The sequence below is a fragment of the Bombus huntii genome, chromosome 12, assembly GCF_024542735.1.
Source record: "Bombus huntii isolate Logan2020A chromosome 12, iyBomHunt1.1, whole genome shotgun sequence".
Lineage (NCBI taxonomy): Eukaryota > Metazoa > Arthropoda > Insecta > Hymenoptera > Apidae > Bombus > Bombus huntii.
The window spans coordinates 2,107,101-2,126,006 of NC_066249.1; the positions used below are offsets into that span (position 1 = coordinate 2,107,101).

An 18,906-nucleotide genomic window follows, 5' to 3' on the forward strand; every position below is an offset into this window, starting at 1 on the left:
CTGTAGAAACATCGTTACAATTTTATTTAAAGACACAATCTCGAAGCTGTGAAATCATCGTCGTAATTTCATTTAAAAAAACGTAACCATGCTTGGCCATTTAAAAATCGTCATTGAACGACAGTGTAACCTTATCAGTAGAAAATTGCAGGAAGAAACAGATATATGAACCGATGCTAAGAAAAAAGAAATAAAAAACAAAGATAGCGAACCAGGGATGTAAATCATTCTCCTCTATTCTTCTGACCTTAAGTTTTCTCTTTCAAACGAACGTTGAATATTCCCCGAATTTATCTTTATCGTAAATTTATTACTCGATTCTTCGCCTTCTCCGAGAATACGCGGTAGAATTTTTCGACGAAACCATCGTCAACACGCGAAAGAATTCTAATATTAGTCCGTATTATGGTTTCGCGGTTGTGTAACGCGAAAACAGACGGCAGAAAAGTTTCCATCGTTTCCACGATGGCATTTGGAACGAACGCGGATCGTTTCAGCGCGTTGAATTACAGGATACGCTTGATTAGCCGAATTACAAGAACGATACTGGGGTCGTAAGGGGATAAAAGCGAACAGAGAAACCCCACACGCGTCATAACCGCAAAGGTTAAAGAAGATTTATGGCGAGCGGGTCAGAGTCGACGAACTCTCGAATCGAATAGCGTAGCTTCAAACTGAATAAACGATCACCTGCTTCGATCCTACAGCGAGCGTCAAAAGTGAGTATACGTGTTGGAAAAGTGACGTTCGTGCAACATTGATTTTCCTAAACACTTATTTACGTTTCTCTTTTACTATTAATTTGTATTTCTACATACTTTGTGTCTAGACTGTGGATTTTTATGCATTTACTGGGAAATTTGAAAACGCAAAATTGCACAGAACGCGTATAATACGAAAAGTATTACAATGCTTTTTAGTTACATTCTTAAAAATATGAATTTCCATGAAAATCCGTAGTCTACGTCTTTAGAATCAATTTTCAATTTGCGCAACACACGCGTAAGAATATTTGAGCAAATGCCGTGCCTCCCGGATGTATACTCGCTTTTGATTCTCACTCTATACCTGTCTGAGATATTTCAATGTTCATTGCCGTGTTCCCTTAGCTTCTATACAACACCGTATAGAGATTCTATCTTCCTATTTGTTCGAGTACAGAAATCCTATAGTAGTAACCAGTGCTGCGTAGTAAAAGTGTAATTGCGAAAGTTGTTTGAATGGGAATGTCGCAGAAAAGGTATCGCATTGAAGTCATTAGTGGCGCAAAGCTGGTGGGTTTGACAAAGTTTGCAACAAGATAATGAATAGCCATGATGAACTACAACGAAGTAACGATGGTCGATTTACACAAAACAACAAAAGATAAACGGATACAAATGTATATCATTCTTAACACATTCGAGACTGATAATTTTTAAGTACAAAACAATCTAATTAAGATAACGATAAATATCGCGTATTATGTCACGTATTATTAATTCAAATATATACAAGAAATTTAATATCTTTTTTCTTTGCTGATATAATTCACTTGTATGCACTGGTATTATCCACAAAAAAATCATAGCAATTTTATTGATTATTATTAATATTGACATATCAATGGTATTGCCTTGTTACGACCCTAATCTTGTCAAAATACGATCAAAAAGCGTATCAAGGAACGATCAGTGCATTAAATTTTGAAATCCCTAATGTGATGTTAAACTTTCGTACTATTCCCAAATTATTGTACGATCAAACAAGATTCGCATCTTTATCGCTCCTAAATGACAACGAAACGATTACGCAGGACCTAATAGTTCGTCGAATAAAGGGACACGATTATTTTCGAAAGATAGACACGTGCGTGTTTGTCAGATTGTTTAAGACGATTTGTCGTCGTTAATAAAAATGGGCCACGATATATCGATGGTATGGGGTCATCGATTCCCTGAAACTTTGCTCTATTTCCATCGTGTGGACGTTTCGTTCCTGCCACGTATGAGCACGCATAATGCGTCACGGCACGACCGTCCTCGTTTCGAACATACCTCGCAAAGGTAAAAGCCTGCTCGACTGGCACGAAACTGTTGTCGAAGCGTTCGAGGAAAATGACCACGATTCACTCTACGCTCGTTCCACGACTCTTCCCTCCAATTATAATTAATAAAAACCAATTATAATCTGTCTTTCCTTGTTATCTTGCGTTTCGTGGCGAGCAATTCGTTCGAATACCAGCATCGATTAACAATCTTTGATTCATTCGCTTTAAATTGCTTTGATTATTTCCGAATTCCTCAAGCAAGGAATAATCATCAATTTTTTGTAAAATAATGGATAACAAGTTGATAAAAATAAGTAAACCACGGTCACTGATACATCATCCTGATATTCGAACGCCTTGACCCTCTTGTTTTGTGTCGATACATATTAGAGCAAATAGAAATTAATTGAAATTATTTGCTTCTAAAGCGCTGACGTATGGGAAAGTGAAAATTAGCGAGGCCGTTCGAAACGAAGATTTATCTCGAATACAGTCTTTTATCGTTTCAAATGTCAAACTTCCCTATATCTTGGCTTGCACTTTTACTTCTCCGAATGACTTAACTCAACTCTATTCTTACGCGATCAAACGTTTTTATTCAAAGAGCAATTACACGTTAAACGACTATCCGAACACACATACAGTGGGACAGGAAAATATTCGAACGCTTTCGGATTACTTTCAAATTTGACCAACACGATCATGACACTCGTGTCTCATTATACAGCTAATGCACTTTCGAAGAATTTATGCATATGATACATGCAATACGTGCATAAAATATTTCGATAATAAATGTCGAAATACTCTCGTGAGCCAGTGTATAGAACTTCAACCTGTATACCAGCTACTTATCGAATTAATAACAAGTATATAAATTGCAATCTACTCGATCCTGTACTTAAGGTGTAATATAAGTTTCAACGGCTGATTTCTTTCGCAAAAATTGTTTTTCTTTTTCTTTCTTTATTTCTTCTCTTCGCTCGTGATAATCTCACGAGGATTTCAATACCATAGATAAGACGGTTAATCGTGATAAAGCATAGAATAAAGTTTTACGACCGCGGGATTTACGATGTCGATGACGAAATGCAAACGCAAGCTTTTCCTCTGACGGGTTCCTGTTAGGCGAACCGGCTCTCACAGTGTCGGAAATGGACGATTAGAGCCACGTTTCGTGGCCCTTGCATGCAACCAATTAGCTTCTAGCCGCGGTTAACGCTGAAATCTACTTCGAACTGCTTCAGATTAAGTCCGTCGCTCTTCATGGACTAATATTTGGGTCATCGTGATGAAAACAGCATCGTATACTTGCTTTGTCAACAGCCGGATCGATTCCAGATTCGAATTAATATCAGCTAAATGGTGGAAATTGTCGTCCACTGGATTCTGTGATGTTTCTATTTATTGTCTCATAAAACGGATCTCTTTAATGGAATTCGAATTGAAGAGTTTTCTTGTAGGCTGAGCCTCCAAGGATTTTAATCTAGATAACAATGTTTAAATATTTCCTGGAATTTTAATTAAGAAATGTATTCTCTGCGTTTAAAAGAAATCTTGTTGCTAAGACATCAACGACCGTTCTTTAAAATCTAACGCTTTCTCGATTGTTTTATCCGAGTGAAAATTACAAAGAAGTCAAACTGACAATTGCAAGTGATAATTATCGTGATAATTTCTACTTTTCAGAATTTTCTTTGTTGAAGAAGAAGCTCTGAAGGGGGAGTGTTAAAGGTTTCGATGGATTTCACGATCCAACTATCCAGAAAAGGTTTCTTCTTACTGAATCTTTGGGAAGGGGAGATATTTGCATTCGTGGTCGATCTGCAATTCAATGCTGCGGATCGAAATCGTTCTCACGGCGTGTCCCAGGCTTTTCAACTAACGAACGACTTCTTAGTTTCGCATTTAAATGCACGAACGAACGACACGGCACGGCACGCCGCGTTTCTTAACCCCGAAACCACTCTTTTTCCATCCGCAATGATAAATAATATTGGAGTCAAGAAGCGATACCGCGAGCCAAATCCGTTCAACTACTTTACAACCATTCGTATGTTATCTACATGATTAAATACGAAATGACGAACGAATTGCCATTTTTTATCCTATCTTCTGAATGGACGTTCGCCTATCTTATTTTTTAACCCTTCTTGAAAGGTCTCATAATCTATTTTTATTCTTATAAGAAAGTTCTAGCACACTTTAATAATACTAAATGTATTAAGTACAATTTTATATATATATATTAGGTTGTCCGAAAAGTTTCTTTCGTTTCATAAGATGATAATGGAAGAACAACAATTTCTGTTCTATATTATTTTATTGAATTAGGTATGACCCATTTCGTTATATTTCTATTATTACGTTCGTGCATAATTCAATAAACTAACATAAAATAAAAAAACATGCGTCTATTATTTCCTTATAACACGAGAGAAACTTTTCAGACAACCTAATATATATATAAAAACGAAATTTATGATGATTAAAAAGTGACGAACGACAATGTACGTATTCTTCTAAATTTCTACGCTGAGGAAAAAAGAGTGGGTGAATCTATTAATAACCGAGGGGTATTTATACAATGAAATTCAGCTATGAAAATAATTAAAAATCCAGAAGAACATGATCTAAAATATTATTCAGATAAAATTACATTTTCTGAGCGCTGTTTAATCATGATAAAGAGACTCGTTGACCCATTTTAATTCTCCTCAATTATGAATTATCCTAAGTTTATAACCATTTAATGTTCCTATTCCGTATTAGCATCTACTATTATGTTCCAATCTTGACACTTAAACGTACTCTATATCGTTGTTAGTTTCAATTTCACTCCAATCACAGGCTAAGAATAAACGTAGTTTTGGTCACGCACGGTACCTATCTGTATCTACATATACAACTTCTGAAAGGCAATAGCCAATTGCTCGATGCGATAAGTAGCTTTCCCGGATCGTTTCGTGGAAAATGAAAATAAACTTACACGTGCCCTTGCCGTCGGTGTCCATCCGCCAGCAATAACCCGGATTAACAAGTTTCCGGGAAGCGGTTGCCGGATACTTCCATCGCAGGGGTTTGCTACTCAAAGCCTCGTGATCCGATTCAACTCGGTCGGTTTCGATATTCACGGGGCTCTGCCTCGATCCTGCCGCCATTGGGAATTTTGATACCCACGTGCTTGGTCCTGTAATCAAAAAGTAAATTATATTTGCTTTAGTTCGACAGCGTGCTTTGGGTGGGAAATGCAGCAAAGACGGAACGCGAGAGATTCTTACCAACAGATCTCCTTTGCGTTTTGCGATTGAGCGTTGTGCATAAGCGATTTAAATTAGAATTCAGTCGTAGTAAATGTAAATGGCTAAGCATAATTAGCTACTAGATACAGGCACGTGCCACTGGTCAAGTACATGTTAACGTACTATATAAGATTTACTTATTTTCTTATTACACAGAAGTAAAGGGAATTAACAGAAAATCCTGATCGACAATAAATTAGCATTTGCCTTCATTTGAAGGAAACGTGAAAAAAATAAAAGAATATTTTGTCCGATCGTATTATTATTTGTTTATCTTTAAAAGTCACGTTCTTGGTCTTGTAACAAGGCTATGAATTAGTATTTTATCTCGTTCAATCGTATTATGTCAGTATTTCAGATAAAAAGACAAAACGATTTACATTGATACTTGAAAGTGCTCGATTAATTGAATATTTTAATATCATCATAACACAAGATATAAGATATATAACATAAAGATGAAATATCAAGAAGCTGAATCATTTTTTGTCGTTGTGTATTTAATACACAATTGGATTTTTATTAGTCAATAACAGTGTATACAAGATGATTGTACAGTTTGTATTTTTATGGCATAGCAGCCTAGATTTTATGTGTATACATAATTCTGATTAGATAAAATATTAAATGATTATCAATCGTGTGATCTCGTTAATGTTTGCCAATCTCGAGGCGTCATTTCTTAAACATTCTGTACGATCTTCCTTCATAGCATCGTAATTCTCTTTTTAATTAGAAGGAAGAGTTTAATTGGAGATTAATTCTATGCGAGCTTATCTTTTCTCGTGAAATGCAGTGTTTTTTTTTCTTTCAATAAACGCGTTCATTATTTCGCATAAAAGTTGTAAAACAAATGTTTCTGGAAAAAATGTTTAATTGTTTTTGTGTTCTCTTCTTTTTGAATGAATATTTTTCTCTCATTTCAGCCAAGAAAGTGTCAGAATAACATTTGTCAAGTAAATATGCGAGACAGACTTACGATCTCCACAAACCTCCAAGATCCAAAATGGATAAAAACTTAGAGAGTGTAAGAAAAGGCTCGTGACGCGGGAAGTCATCCGTCATATCTGTAATCCCCATGAGTTTTATACCCTTCCTTAATCATTTTCACATAGATAACAAGTTTTAGCGTGCTGACTCTATAAATAATCCAGTAGACGTGGTGTGTGTTACGAGCAGCGTTTTAATGATATTGAAACTAACCGAAGCGCAACCGACGAGATATTAGAATTGTCAAACGTTATGAATATTTAAGGTTGCAGTCTGTCACAAAGTTTCGCGTTACGCTCAACGTAATGCATAGAATACACCGGCTCGTGAAGAGGCTAAATCGATGCTAACGACGTCGAAATTGGTTACGCTTACGGCATCGTAAATAGTTAAAATAATTTATTGATTTACACGAACGATCCAAGAGAAATTTTCCTATTAGTCGTAATAGAAATTTGACGATTCGCAGATAAAAGGATATCGATAGAAATGAAACATATAGTGGCTCATAAAATAGCCACTATATGTTTCTCATAAAATAGCCACAAAATGACTCGAACATTTATAGAAACCCATTCTGAAATTTTACTAGCACTGTTGCAAGACACGACTATCATTACATTGGCAAAGATTGGTAAACTTTGAAACAAAATTGAAAATACATAATAAGCTTCGATATTTAGTGGGACAATTTATATAACACTAATCTAAGTTTCAGACCTTTATCCGTGCTGTATATTAACTTTTTAATAAATACGTATTTACAATACAACAATGACAATCGTATGTCATTAATGGCAATGAGACGCTTCAAAAAGTTTCGTGCAACAGGTATAATATATTCGTAAAAGTTTTCCATGATAAATGGAAGAATACTTTCCTTTCTATATCTACTAAAAATTACTCCTTGGTGGTTGGCGCAATAACAGAAGTGCAATTCACACCTCCGATATTATCCTATGTGATAGTACAGATCGATAACATGAGTTTAATCGTACTTGTGAAAAGCAGAAGCTTTTCTAATTACTAGTTAGAGATAACGTTTCAGCCACCAACAATCTTTCAAGAGTAGCAGTTTTCACATTTTTTTCCTATGTTCTTTCAATCAATACGATGTGCAATTGCTTACGTTTATCGTTGAATAAATACTGACGTTATGGGACGACTATATATTTTTTTTTAATTATCATATAATGTCGGTTAAGAATAAGTGTAATCAATGTTTCTAGTATTTTCGAAGCTGTTCTTTCTTTCTTTTTTGTAGGATATCACTTATCGGTAAAAGTGAGTGGTCATTTTAAAGCAATAAGCTGAGTCTTGTTTCGATAGGTCAATCGACAACAACAACAACGAGTTAATGATAATGGCACGCGAATAACAACGCTCGATTGTGTAATAGCGAGCACATCAAAACAGCCTGTATTGGTCCAGATAATCGAGGTAAATTATCGGTTGATTTAAGACGCCCGTTATCACGGACGCATGGGTCACGTGCCGTTGCATAAATCTCGTTCAAACGTTGACACGCGATTCCGATATTGCTCGTGATAAGGCTGCATTCTTAAGCATTTCCCGTCCTTCGATTACACACACTTAGAATACCGATATAATACCATGAATTATACATGGAATTTGCAAATAATTATTATTCTTTTATTCCATCTCTTTTTACAGATTGCTTCTCAACTGAGAGGTTTGTACCACATACAGGATGACTCGGCAGGTTCGGCGTGACCTTTTGCGGGGCCGGGTTCAAAAATTTTGCGGGGCCTGAATACACATTCAAATCCTACACTTAAATTTTACAACGACGAATTATTTATTTACGAATGCTGTTACATATTGTATATTTTTTACAAGATGAATATAAAATAATAATAGAATGCAATAATAATATTAAATAATTTTTTTCGCTTTTTTCGATGCCAAATCTTTCATAACATCATAAAAATCGACTGAATTTGCGACTTCACTTTCTATTGACAGAATAGCCTCTAAAAAAATCTCGCTTTGTCGATGCTCGCAGATAAATTTCCTAGACCTCGGGGCCTTTCAAAACGCGGACCGGCTTCCGACGAACGCGCTGAACCCGCCTTGCGCTCGCTCTGTGATTCGGTTACTGATACACAGGCAGCTATAACTATATTTAGAGTTGTCGATACTTTCGAGATATAAACAATAAGAAAAATAGCGGTAGATAACAAAAGATAGAATTAGATAGAAAAAGATAGAAAGATAGAATCGACTGTCGATAAGTGTAGAGAAAGAAATTTCGTATAAGTGTTCGCCGAAGCACGATATATCATTATCAATGCTAGCGACGGCAGATCGTCGACATTTGGCTACAATTAGCAGACAGTCGAGCAATGATTAAACGAAGATGATGTTCGGTGATGGATAGGTCAAGGAGGCTCGTTTCGTGTCAAGATCATATGATATTACACCACGACACTTTTATCGGCAGATTTTGTAACAAACACGATCGAAAAAGAAATTCATGTGCGACGTAAGTGAACAGAGCACCCAAACTATGGAGTTTACGTTCGAAAGAAAGTAACATCATCATTGGATATTTAATACATCGATCTAGGATTGTCATGATCGCACGTGACGCATTTTTCTTCCTACTTATAGAATTTTATTAGCACGGCCTCAATCACAGGTTCAATATTGAAACGATCTTAGTGACGTACCGCATTCAAAACGCCTAACGCGATTCGCGTTACTCTTACGCTAGCGAGTTGCACTTGGCGAAACTGTATAAACATCGCATATTATAATCAGATCAGAATATTGCGGAATCAGATGGACTGATCATGTATTTCCATCTATTTGTCTATTTTTCATTAAATAGTCGTGGATATTTCTAATTAAGGAATTAACGTCATCGAACAAAGTTCACGATTACAAGTCACGAGTTCTTTATTTCTTGTTGCAATATAACGTTAAGTAGGCGAACAGTTAATTATTCTCGAAAAGTGTGAGCACGATCGTCTGTTCGTTTGCTCTGAAGCGAGAAAAAATACAGCTGTTCCGTGCATACATTCCTCTATCGCACGTTAGATTTCAGCGTGGTTCACAGCTGCGGAGCAGCACGTGATGATGACATAATGGGCGCGCGACGTAACCGCGATTATGTTCGGAACGCGCGATATTGTCGCGCGCCATTAATTTACAAAGTGGCCCTTATAACCCCATGGACCGTGACCGCCGGTTTCTTCCAATTTCCCGTGCATTTGCAGAACGTATTCTCCGAAAAATGTTTCGCGAGTTTGCAACATACAATGACTATAAAAAGTATAGACACATAAGCGTCCTCTTATTTTCTGTCTTTTACATTTTCTATTTTATTTCTATAATATAGAATTTTTCTAATCATACGAAAGTACTATCAAATGATACCAGATTAATATATCTTCGGTCTAATTAATCGATAGGTAAGTAGCATTGTGCATTATACGAAAGAAGAAACTGAAAGGAACATTCGGTACGTAAAAATTGGACAAGCGAGTCGAGTCGTTCGGTGTGGAAAAATCTTGAAGAAATTTTATTGCGTGTATGTGATCGATCTTAAATCGCAGCGTGAACTTGTGAGAACGGCGCGATGGAAAACTGTTCGATAACAGTTGTAAGAGAGATACTGATACACGTGAACCAGTTTACGTGGGTGGAAAGTGATATAACCGGTTACGAATTCTGGTTTAATAACTCCGTCCACTTGCTACGTTACCGTATAAACATGCTGTAAACTGTCTGCAATAGTCGAACAATCCTCAAGATACCAATTTTCAAACGATACTACAATTTTACTAAAACGATATTAATATGGCAAGAAAATGAAACCCCCGATAAAAGTAACCACTTCGAAAAAAAAAAAACGTTCATTATGCGGTTTCAAGTTTCCAAAATAATAATTCATCATGGTGTAAGCGTTCGTTGCGTCTTCCAGCCATCAGAATGCACAATTCGACACACAGTCTCTTCCAAGCTCGTTGAGAATCTCATTGATCGCGATCACAAAGGCCGCCGCGCTTCAAGCAGAAAAACATCTCCTCGAGGTCGTCGAGATCTGCTCGAAGGTTCGTTCAACCTTGTCGAAGACACAAGGCGAGCGTAAACGCCGCATCCCGATCACTGACTACGTTTTCTCGGCGAATTTCACCACGGACCTTGCACTTTGACCTTCTTTATTTTTAGTCCCTTTTCACCGAGACCACCTCGTAAATCGCGACGCGAAACAGCAACATCGTCGTGCAAAGAATCGAACAAGTCGAAGAACGTCGGAGGAGGGTCGAAGAAATCTCTGCGGCGGAAATTGAGTCAGATATCGAGTTGAATTAAGATCTGTGACGCTCAAACTACTCAACGTGCTTTCGTTTATATACGGAAAATGCTTCTAACATTCATTCGATTACTTTTTATTAACTGATATTGACACTTTTAGAGTTTAGCCTTGTTCTTGCCGTAGTATAGCGTACACAGCGGAAACTAGAAAGTTGAAAGTCGGTGAACGTTGCCATTGAAATTATTCTTGCAGACGCGAGGATTAACCTTCCTTTGATTACGTGTTAAACTATGCGTGTAACTTCTTAACGAATACGCGTGCACAACAATGCCACGCCTTTTACGTAAACCGGATGAGAAAAATGACGCATCGTATCTTCCTGCCTGCTCCATTGTGTGCCATATTTAACGGCGCGTCGACTTCGTGCGATGACTCTAAACAGACCTCAACTAATCAAGCAGCTGTTTTAAACGCGTAATTCTCATTCCTCCGTCGTGTTAATTACCATGTCGGTGATCATATTTAGAAGATTTAAGAACTATTTAAAACCAAGGTTCTCTTACTTCTCTCTGGATAATCATGATTCATGGTTGAATATAGCTGCTCGATGAGATCATAAATACATACATATTATTCTGCAAAAATTTATTCTATACAATTATATATCTTATCTCAATGAAACCTATTACGTATCGATGAGCACAGAAGAGAAAACTGAGAAATCGATATACAACACGCGCTGTCTATAACGCGATCATCGATCTTTCACAACGATTCGTTTCGTTCAGTCTTTTTTCACCTTCCTATTGAATTTGGGCTAAACTTGTCGAAAGGAGTCGCAGGTGATAGAAAAAGAATTCCACGTCGCTAAAACTTCCATTTTATCGAGACTCTTTGAAAATTACACGATAATCTTGTCGCGTGATTTGCGTCGGTCCACGATAATTACGTACATTGTTCATACTATTTTCCCGAAACGATCGGTTTGGAATGTGCAGGTTGCGGAACGAGGCAATAAATCGCGAAAAGTTGGCGGTACTGCAAGGTAGTTTCTCATAAGTGTGTTTCTGAAGTTTGCAAGCGCCGATCGCGCCGGGTTAACGAGAATCATTAATGGCTGCCCTGCAGCGGACTATGACACGGTGTAAATGAAAAAGGGGCAAGCAGTTGCGTCGACGCGGGAACGCCGACCTCGATCCTTCTGTGTCGAACGAAATTCCTGTCTGACCCGAATTTCACGTTAACTGCGACGAGCAACGAGGAAAGAAGAGAAAGAAGAATAAATAAATAAGAAAAAAAAAAAAACAGTACTCGTACGGATTTCACCGAACGCTTCAGGCTCGTCACGAACGATAAAAAATGATCGTATCGAAAATTTCTTTCTCACCTAGCGTACAACGCAACACGTGTCTGCGATTAAAAGCGCGCGGTAGAAAACTTTTCCTTCGTTTCCGCGAGCTGCACCGTTTCCAACGCCTATCTTTGATCTCGCTTCTTAACTTAAACGCGATACTCGAACGTATTACGTACTTAAGTCTAGTCTAGTACCTGATTACGTATACGCACCGACGATCCTTCTTTTCTTCATCCTCTACTTCTACGTATAATACTTATCGCGATAGAACTCCGTTTGTATAATCTTGGCGGCAGACAAATGAATCGGTGAATTGAGAAACGATACACGTTCAATGTGGCGTTATTTTATACATTTAAAACGTAGAAAAAAGATTACTCGTATAATTACATATAAATGAACGTTTATCTGAATCAACGTGAACGAGTTTAAATTGAAACAGTACTATAAAACCAATGGCAATAATCGATGGCGCGCAGAAGCTACAGCTATTTTGCAAAATATCTGTAAATGTTGTTCTTGGACTTTTAAGGTTCTTCAACTGATCGATTTAAGTAGTTATATCATAAAACAGTACTCCGCTTGATACTTCCAACTTTCTATGATTTTTTATTCGCACAAGTAATAGGAGTTGACATTTAGGTAAGTGGGTTCAATAACAGCAAGATTTCGTTTCATAAGACATTATCTAAAATTTCATCTATTAAATAAATCCATTCAATTCTACTGTGCTTCGAACCCAAACGAGATATTCGAATCCTTCGCGAACGCAACTCTATCAAGCTGCTACTTTTTAATTTCCTCTATTTCGTTCAAAGTAAACGGGATCCGTGTACTTATGTAACTAAGAAGTTGATAAAAAGTGGAAACTATAAGACGAAAGAATACTAATTACATCGAAACCGATGATAAATCATGAGATCGATATAATCGCGGAAGATAATCGGCATCGTTCATTAATTGCCGCGAAGGACAATAACGCCGCGGTCTTAAACAATGGTCGCGATAGTGTAACTTCCGGCAGTGATCGAATATCCCGCGACAGGGTAGTAAATATTCGAACCGATTGCCATTTCTTAGGCGAATCGCCGGTACACGGTCGGAAAGCCAAACGACTTAATCGGCGATCTGCACGCCGGCCAGGAATTTATGCAAATCACGGTATCCGCCAGACTTTGCGATTGCACTCGCGCCGGTTCAAAGATAGCGCTGACAAATTGGCCCCAGATTAAGGGCATTTCGGAGAGGCATGCACGGTAACCGGGTAAGGCGAAACGAAACTGGGTCTGCGACCCCCAACACGCGCTTTCGTCTAACTATACGTTTCGCTTCTCGTCCCCTCTTGTACTTCCATCCATTCCAGGTATGCAAACACGTCGATATCGTTCCGATTCATTCGATATTGATATTTAAACACGCGTTAAGTGGCCAAACAGTTTCCACTTCGTTTATTCCGCATCGATCTGATCATCGTTACGACTCTTGCTTGATGAAAAACCATTAGAACGAAGCGACTGGAAGCGATGGATTATGGTTTTAAAGTGGCTTACGAACGTGTTTAAATACCATCTTCAATTAGTGGTACATATCAATCGAATCGTTATTGTATCTGTGATTTGAAACGTTAATGGTCTTTTTGTTTGTTAGAACGAAAGGAAAATACTTATCAAAATATATCGAAGTTTATCAATATAATGGATAATTGTTTAAATACTCGTGTGATCTGTGCCAATAATATCGTACATATTATATGAATTCTACGTACATTTTGATTTGTTCCAAGCTCTATCGGTATAATAATGGTAATTGAGTCTCATTACAGCTAATGACAAGATTAAAAAATGTTCCGTACACGTGATATATCCATAGAATATCTGTATATATATATATTCGAATATATTTACGAGCCACGATATGCAATTATGGAAAAAGCGATTCTTCTTGGAAGTAAGGTTTGTTTTCCTCGACTATGTTCCTTGGCAAATGCTTCCAAGTGAAACGTGTTAATGGACATTAACGTATCGCGACTCGCGCGAATTGCAAAATTAGAACGTAAATCTCGTCAGTGGCTTCTCCGTGGCGGGAAATTTTTCACGGTAAATATTTGTCAGCCCAGGCATGTTTTTTCGACGATCTATTTACGATGTTTATTCACCCAATTTAGATCACGTCGCGCTATGTTACACCACTTCCGCGCCTCGTTGCGCCCGACATTCATATTTAATTATTCATTCCACATAACACAGCGATATAAGTACTCGATCGTGTATATGTTTCATATTCTGGCGCACGATCGGCTCGATAAAGGTTGACGCGTGCCATGCGATCTTTCGCGATACAATTACATCGGTAATAACAATTGTGTTCGAGTGCTTCGTGCTCATGACCCTCTCAAATTAAATATGGTACAATAGAGCCACGTTAAGTGGCCGAGAGTTTGCTTCGTTAACTAGCCATCGCTATCCCCACCAATTCTTAGAATTGACTTCGCGAACCGAGACTCTAAACCCTCTATCAACTAATTTATCAACTAATGATATTAATGAAATGATCACGTCGAATTCGAACCCATCAAGTACCATCGTTGCCTTAATGCAACATTTCATTCGTAACGTTCTTTAATCAAATGCGAAAAAGAATCGCAAAAATTTGCTCCACTTTTTTCTTTATTTTACTTCCGTCAATTATTAAGTTCGATTCATTTCCTCGCTACTTCTCCTTCTATGTACATCCACAATTTTATGGAGTTTGACGAAATTGAAATATTGCGTGATACCGTGACGAGATCTATTTTTTTTTCAGATTATAAAACTTTTTTAGGGTCTGCAATTTGTATAGCGGATTTAACGTATCTGTTATTCTAATACATTTCGTATCGTACATCTTGATAGAGCAACTGAAATAACTTACTTTACTTACGTTCTTTAGCAATGTTGCAATGTTTATGCAATTTTGTCCTCAATAAAAACCCGATTTCCTTCAATTCTGTCTCTTTCATCCTTCATTCTACGATATCTTACATTCAACGAAGCAGAGAGTACGTACATCAGAACCATTCATACCAACTCCATTTATACTCAATTTTAGTTAACGTTTGATTAATCTGAATCTACTTATCTAAACGTGAACACGTATTACTAGAACGGAGAGTGACGGAATTACCGTACTCCTATTACACCGACCCCAATTATACGAACTATTTATCCACTGAGAAGTTCATATAAACGTAGATCAATTCAAAATCTCCTACGTTCGTATCTCCCTCGATAACTGACCGGATAAAATCCCGACCCGTGGCCAAGTATGCACATACCGCTGTATTTGACTACACAAATGCAAGAACCTCGCGTACAACTTGTGCGTGTTCGTGCCTCGTTACCAGCGAACAACGTGCTCTCTATTCTCGCATTATGTTTACGTGTCTACGACTAGCATACTATACGACACGTTTTAACACGGTTTATGGTTATATATCTCTGGCCGGTAGCGAAGTATTGGTGTGCACGATGCTTTCGAGTACACTCTAGGCTGGTCAGAACGATACAGAAAGTTGCCTACGCCCGCCGACGGAGAACAGGTGCATCGGCCTGAAGTACAACGAGGAAAATTATTGATTTTCGTTTACCTACTGAGCCGGTTGGTGTCCCGTGCTAGCATGGCGAATGCAACGCCGTCCCTTGGCACGACTGGGACGCCCTGCATTCGAAGACAATGGCCTTAGGTCAGTGAGCCTGGTGCCATCGTGACACCGTGAAAATCGAACGTGCCCCAAAATGGGAACTGACTTGTTATCACCGACAGAACAGTAACTTTCTCCTCTCTTATTTCAACTTTCCGTTTCCAGTCCGCGTAAACGACGTTAAAAAGACAATCGTTCGACTAATCGATGTTTTTTTAAGTCGAAGAAGATGCCAGCGACATCGATGTAGCATATATTTACAATGCAAAATTCCTAACCTATTTGCCTTGTAGTCATAACCGGAGGCAGTATTATGTAGGTTATAAATTACGGAGAAAGAGACAATATAAGACGAATTGATTAAAAAATTAGTCAAAATCGAAATCATGGTTGTTCGTTGTTATGCGAATCTTCGCATGCTACGATGTGTTTTTGCTGGGGTCTTTGAAAAACATAAATTGCGTTTACCGTACGTGTTATGAAAGATACGATCGATCTATATAGTATCAGATAGATCAAATACGCTTTGAACGAAATCACAGTCGAAAATGAATAGCGTCTGAAGATATCTATGTACTAATTTTTATTTAATATTTTTATTATTTTCTATGCCATTAAAACACTGATATGTTTCTATCTAATCGCTGTGATTCACGAATATGCACAGTTTTTCGTAGACGCGTATAATATTTTTAATTAGCGTGATTGATACGGATAGTATTTATGTTGGAACGTAATCTTTTTTTTATTAGATAAGCAACAAAGCGAAAAAAGATTAATTAGCAAGGTAATTTAACAAAATGACAAAATCACCACAATGGAATAATACTGTGTTGTGAAATACTGCGGAGATGGTAGTTCTTAGCAGTAATAGAACAATCGCGAGATTAAACAAGAAAAACGATAAAATTATTCATCGTTCTTCGTAGAAAAACAAGCGTGACTGATTTTTGTAATAGTTCAAGAAACGTTAAAAATATTAAACACAAAGAGAAACATTCTTGTAAAACATGTATGACGGTGTCCCCTCTACGTACATTTTTCTTCCCTCCAAGTCTTTAAGAAACTATTTTTACCAAAGTAACAGGCGCGTTTTTCTTCTTCGAACATAAAAAAGTCAGAGATTATGTTACACCGTTCCTTCGCGAGGAATGCAAGGTTGATACAGAAAACAAAATATTTTTAGTCATCAGTCAGAAAAGCGATTATAGATTATAGAATAATAATAGTTAACGATACGTAGCAATTGTAATCGATAGAAGCGTTTAATTTTTAATACGCTACGTTTATTGGAAAAGTATAAAATATAAAAGAGTGCGGGGTAGATCTCGAGGATTGAATCGATCAAGCGAATCGGTAAACACGCATCAACTCTCACTCTCCGTTGCAAGATTTATGGAATTCCTAACGGATGTTACAAACCGTAGAAAAAGAAAGGAACGCCGTAAACGAGCTTTCAACTAAACAAATTAAAGCACATGAGATAAATGAAATGTAATTGAATAAATGAAACATAATTTTTAAGGTTAATGAAGATTTCATTTATTACTCGATTACAGCTATTCATATTCTTACGGCCAAATCTGAATAAAGATTTTTATTTTGCCCTAAATATTTTAACGAGTAATTTGTATACTCGATGCATTTTCATTAATTATGTATATTTCTTTTGCAGCTTTCGATCTCCCATAAATGCATTAATATCGTCAGCCCGCTCATTACTTTCCTTATTTTGACACTGTACCGAAGAAATAAGCTAAAAGCTGAATATTTTACCGGTCGATGTGAATAATGCACGAGCATTCTAATGTAAATTTAAACGTGGAAAGCAATGTACCGTCACAACAGCTTATTCCTGCCCTGGTTGCTGCAACGTTCATAGATAACCAAGAAAAAAACTCACCATTTTGAACGGAGTAGTCCCATTCGCTTTTGTCGGCCATCTCGGTGACGATCGTGTTATCGAAAATTCAGGTCCGCGAAATTAAGATCCGAGTAGAGTTTGTTGCCGGTCGTCTTGCCTGCTTGTGATTCTTGATAGATTCAAACACGTCACTAAATCGCGTTTTTATTTCGATTTACCGTATCCACGAATCGTACAATCCGGCAAGATGCCGATCAGAATCACCACCGATTGATTTGAACTCGGAACGAAAATCGAGAAACGATTGTCAAATCCACCGATCGTCGACTAACTTCAAATTTCTTCCCGGCTTTCGTTTTGCATATATTTCTTATACGTGCACGTACGAATTATTCGGCTACACGAGCATTGGATTGTACGAAATCGTATTTTGTAGAAGGCTTAAGAAAACTGTTTGTTTCTAGGAAAAATCGAAACGAAAAAACCACTTGTGTCACCTCGGATTATCCACGAATGCGACGCCGGCCGGTTCACCACTGGATTTTATACGAGAGTCGATCACGTGACCCTTACTATGGAAAAGCAAGCGTCTGCGCATGCGCTAGTAAATGTTTACACGTGCATCGTCGATCCCCCACCGCACGCTACCTTAAGCACGTGCTTCGTTGTAGTCGACGACACCGACAATATTCGCAGTTTTATAATTTTTAAACCAACAATTTGATTTATAATGTTATAAATTTATAGGATTGGATCTAAGAGATTATCTCGATAAAGTTATGGATACGGTTATGATTTGAAATTTCGTTTGAACATTGACAAAGTGGCGGACGATCGAATTGGCCGCGTTTGTTCGCCAATACGAGTTCGCACTGCGAGGAGGCAGTAACTAGCGACTTAATGCCTTAATGATTCATTTTATAATCTATCTCAAACGGGAACATTAATCTCGATGAAATGATAAGCTAATATAACGCGCGACAATTGTTCTATCAGCTACGATGAGAAGAAATCAAATACGTTCTTTTCGTCGAGTCTCAACGTTTCCTTGCTTTATTATGCTTTTTATTACATTTTCTTTATCTTCGTTATTGTCCTATATTTATTATCCTCTTTTCAAACTCTCGTAGAATGTCACTGTTCTCTTACAATAACGGTATTCCATCATCGTGATGAATCGACGAATAAAGAGATTAGATTAATCCTCGAACATGCTCTCTTGAACTCTGTCATTCAGTTTCTTGTTTACCGTGTAATTTTTGCTTTAATTGCAAATATTCCTTTCTCACCTTATAAGCATACGAATGAAGCATTCTTTGTCAGGTCATCAGTTTCTTTCCTCATGACACCGATGCACAAGCGCCGAATATTATTTGTACCTATTGTTTCGACAGTTATTATTT

At 37.5% G+C, this 18,906-nt stretch overlaps 1 protein-coding gene and 1 long non-coding RNA gene across 3 annotated transcripts in view; one reads left to right on the forward strand and one right to left on the reverse strand.

The window, feature by feature from the left end:
- Positions 1-18,043, reverse strand: part of LOC126872015 (carbonic anhydrase 1-like) — a 28,963-nt gene extending 10,920 nt beyond the window's left edge. Inside the window, exons 1-2 of the mRNA XM_050631480.1 lie at positions 17,543-18,043; positions 5,019-5,219 (exon numbers count right to left, since the gene is read on the reverse strand). Coding sequence (XP_050487437.1) covers positions 5,019-5,219; positions 17,543-17,582 — 241 coding nt within the window. The 5' untranslated portion in view covers positions 17,583-18,043. The remainder of the gene's footprint in view (positions 1-5,018; positions 5,220-17,542) is intronic.
- LOC126872027 (uncharacterized) lies at positions 12-17,169 on the forward strand. 2 transcript variants are annotated; one of them, XR_007691812.1, is made up of 3 exons: positions 12-719; positions 6,258-7,761; positions 7,996-17,169. It is a non-coding gene; the product is annotated as an uncharacterized LOC126872027 (long non-coding RNA). The 2 variants fall into 2 exon arrangements; XR_007691811.1 differs by having other exon boundaries at positions 7,586-7,761.
- Positions 18,044-18,906: the final 863 nt, after the last annotated feature.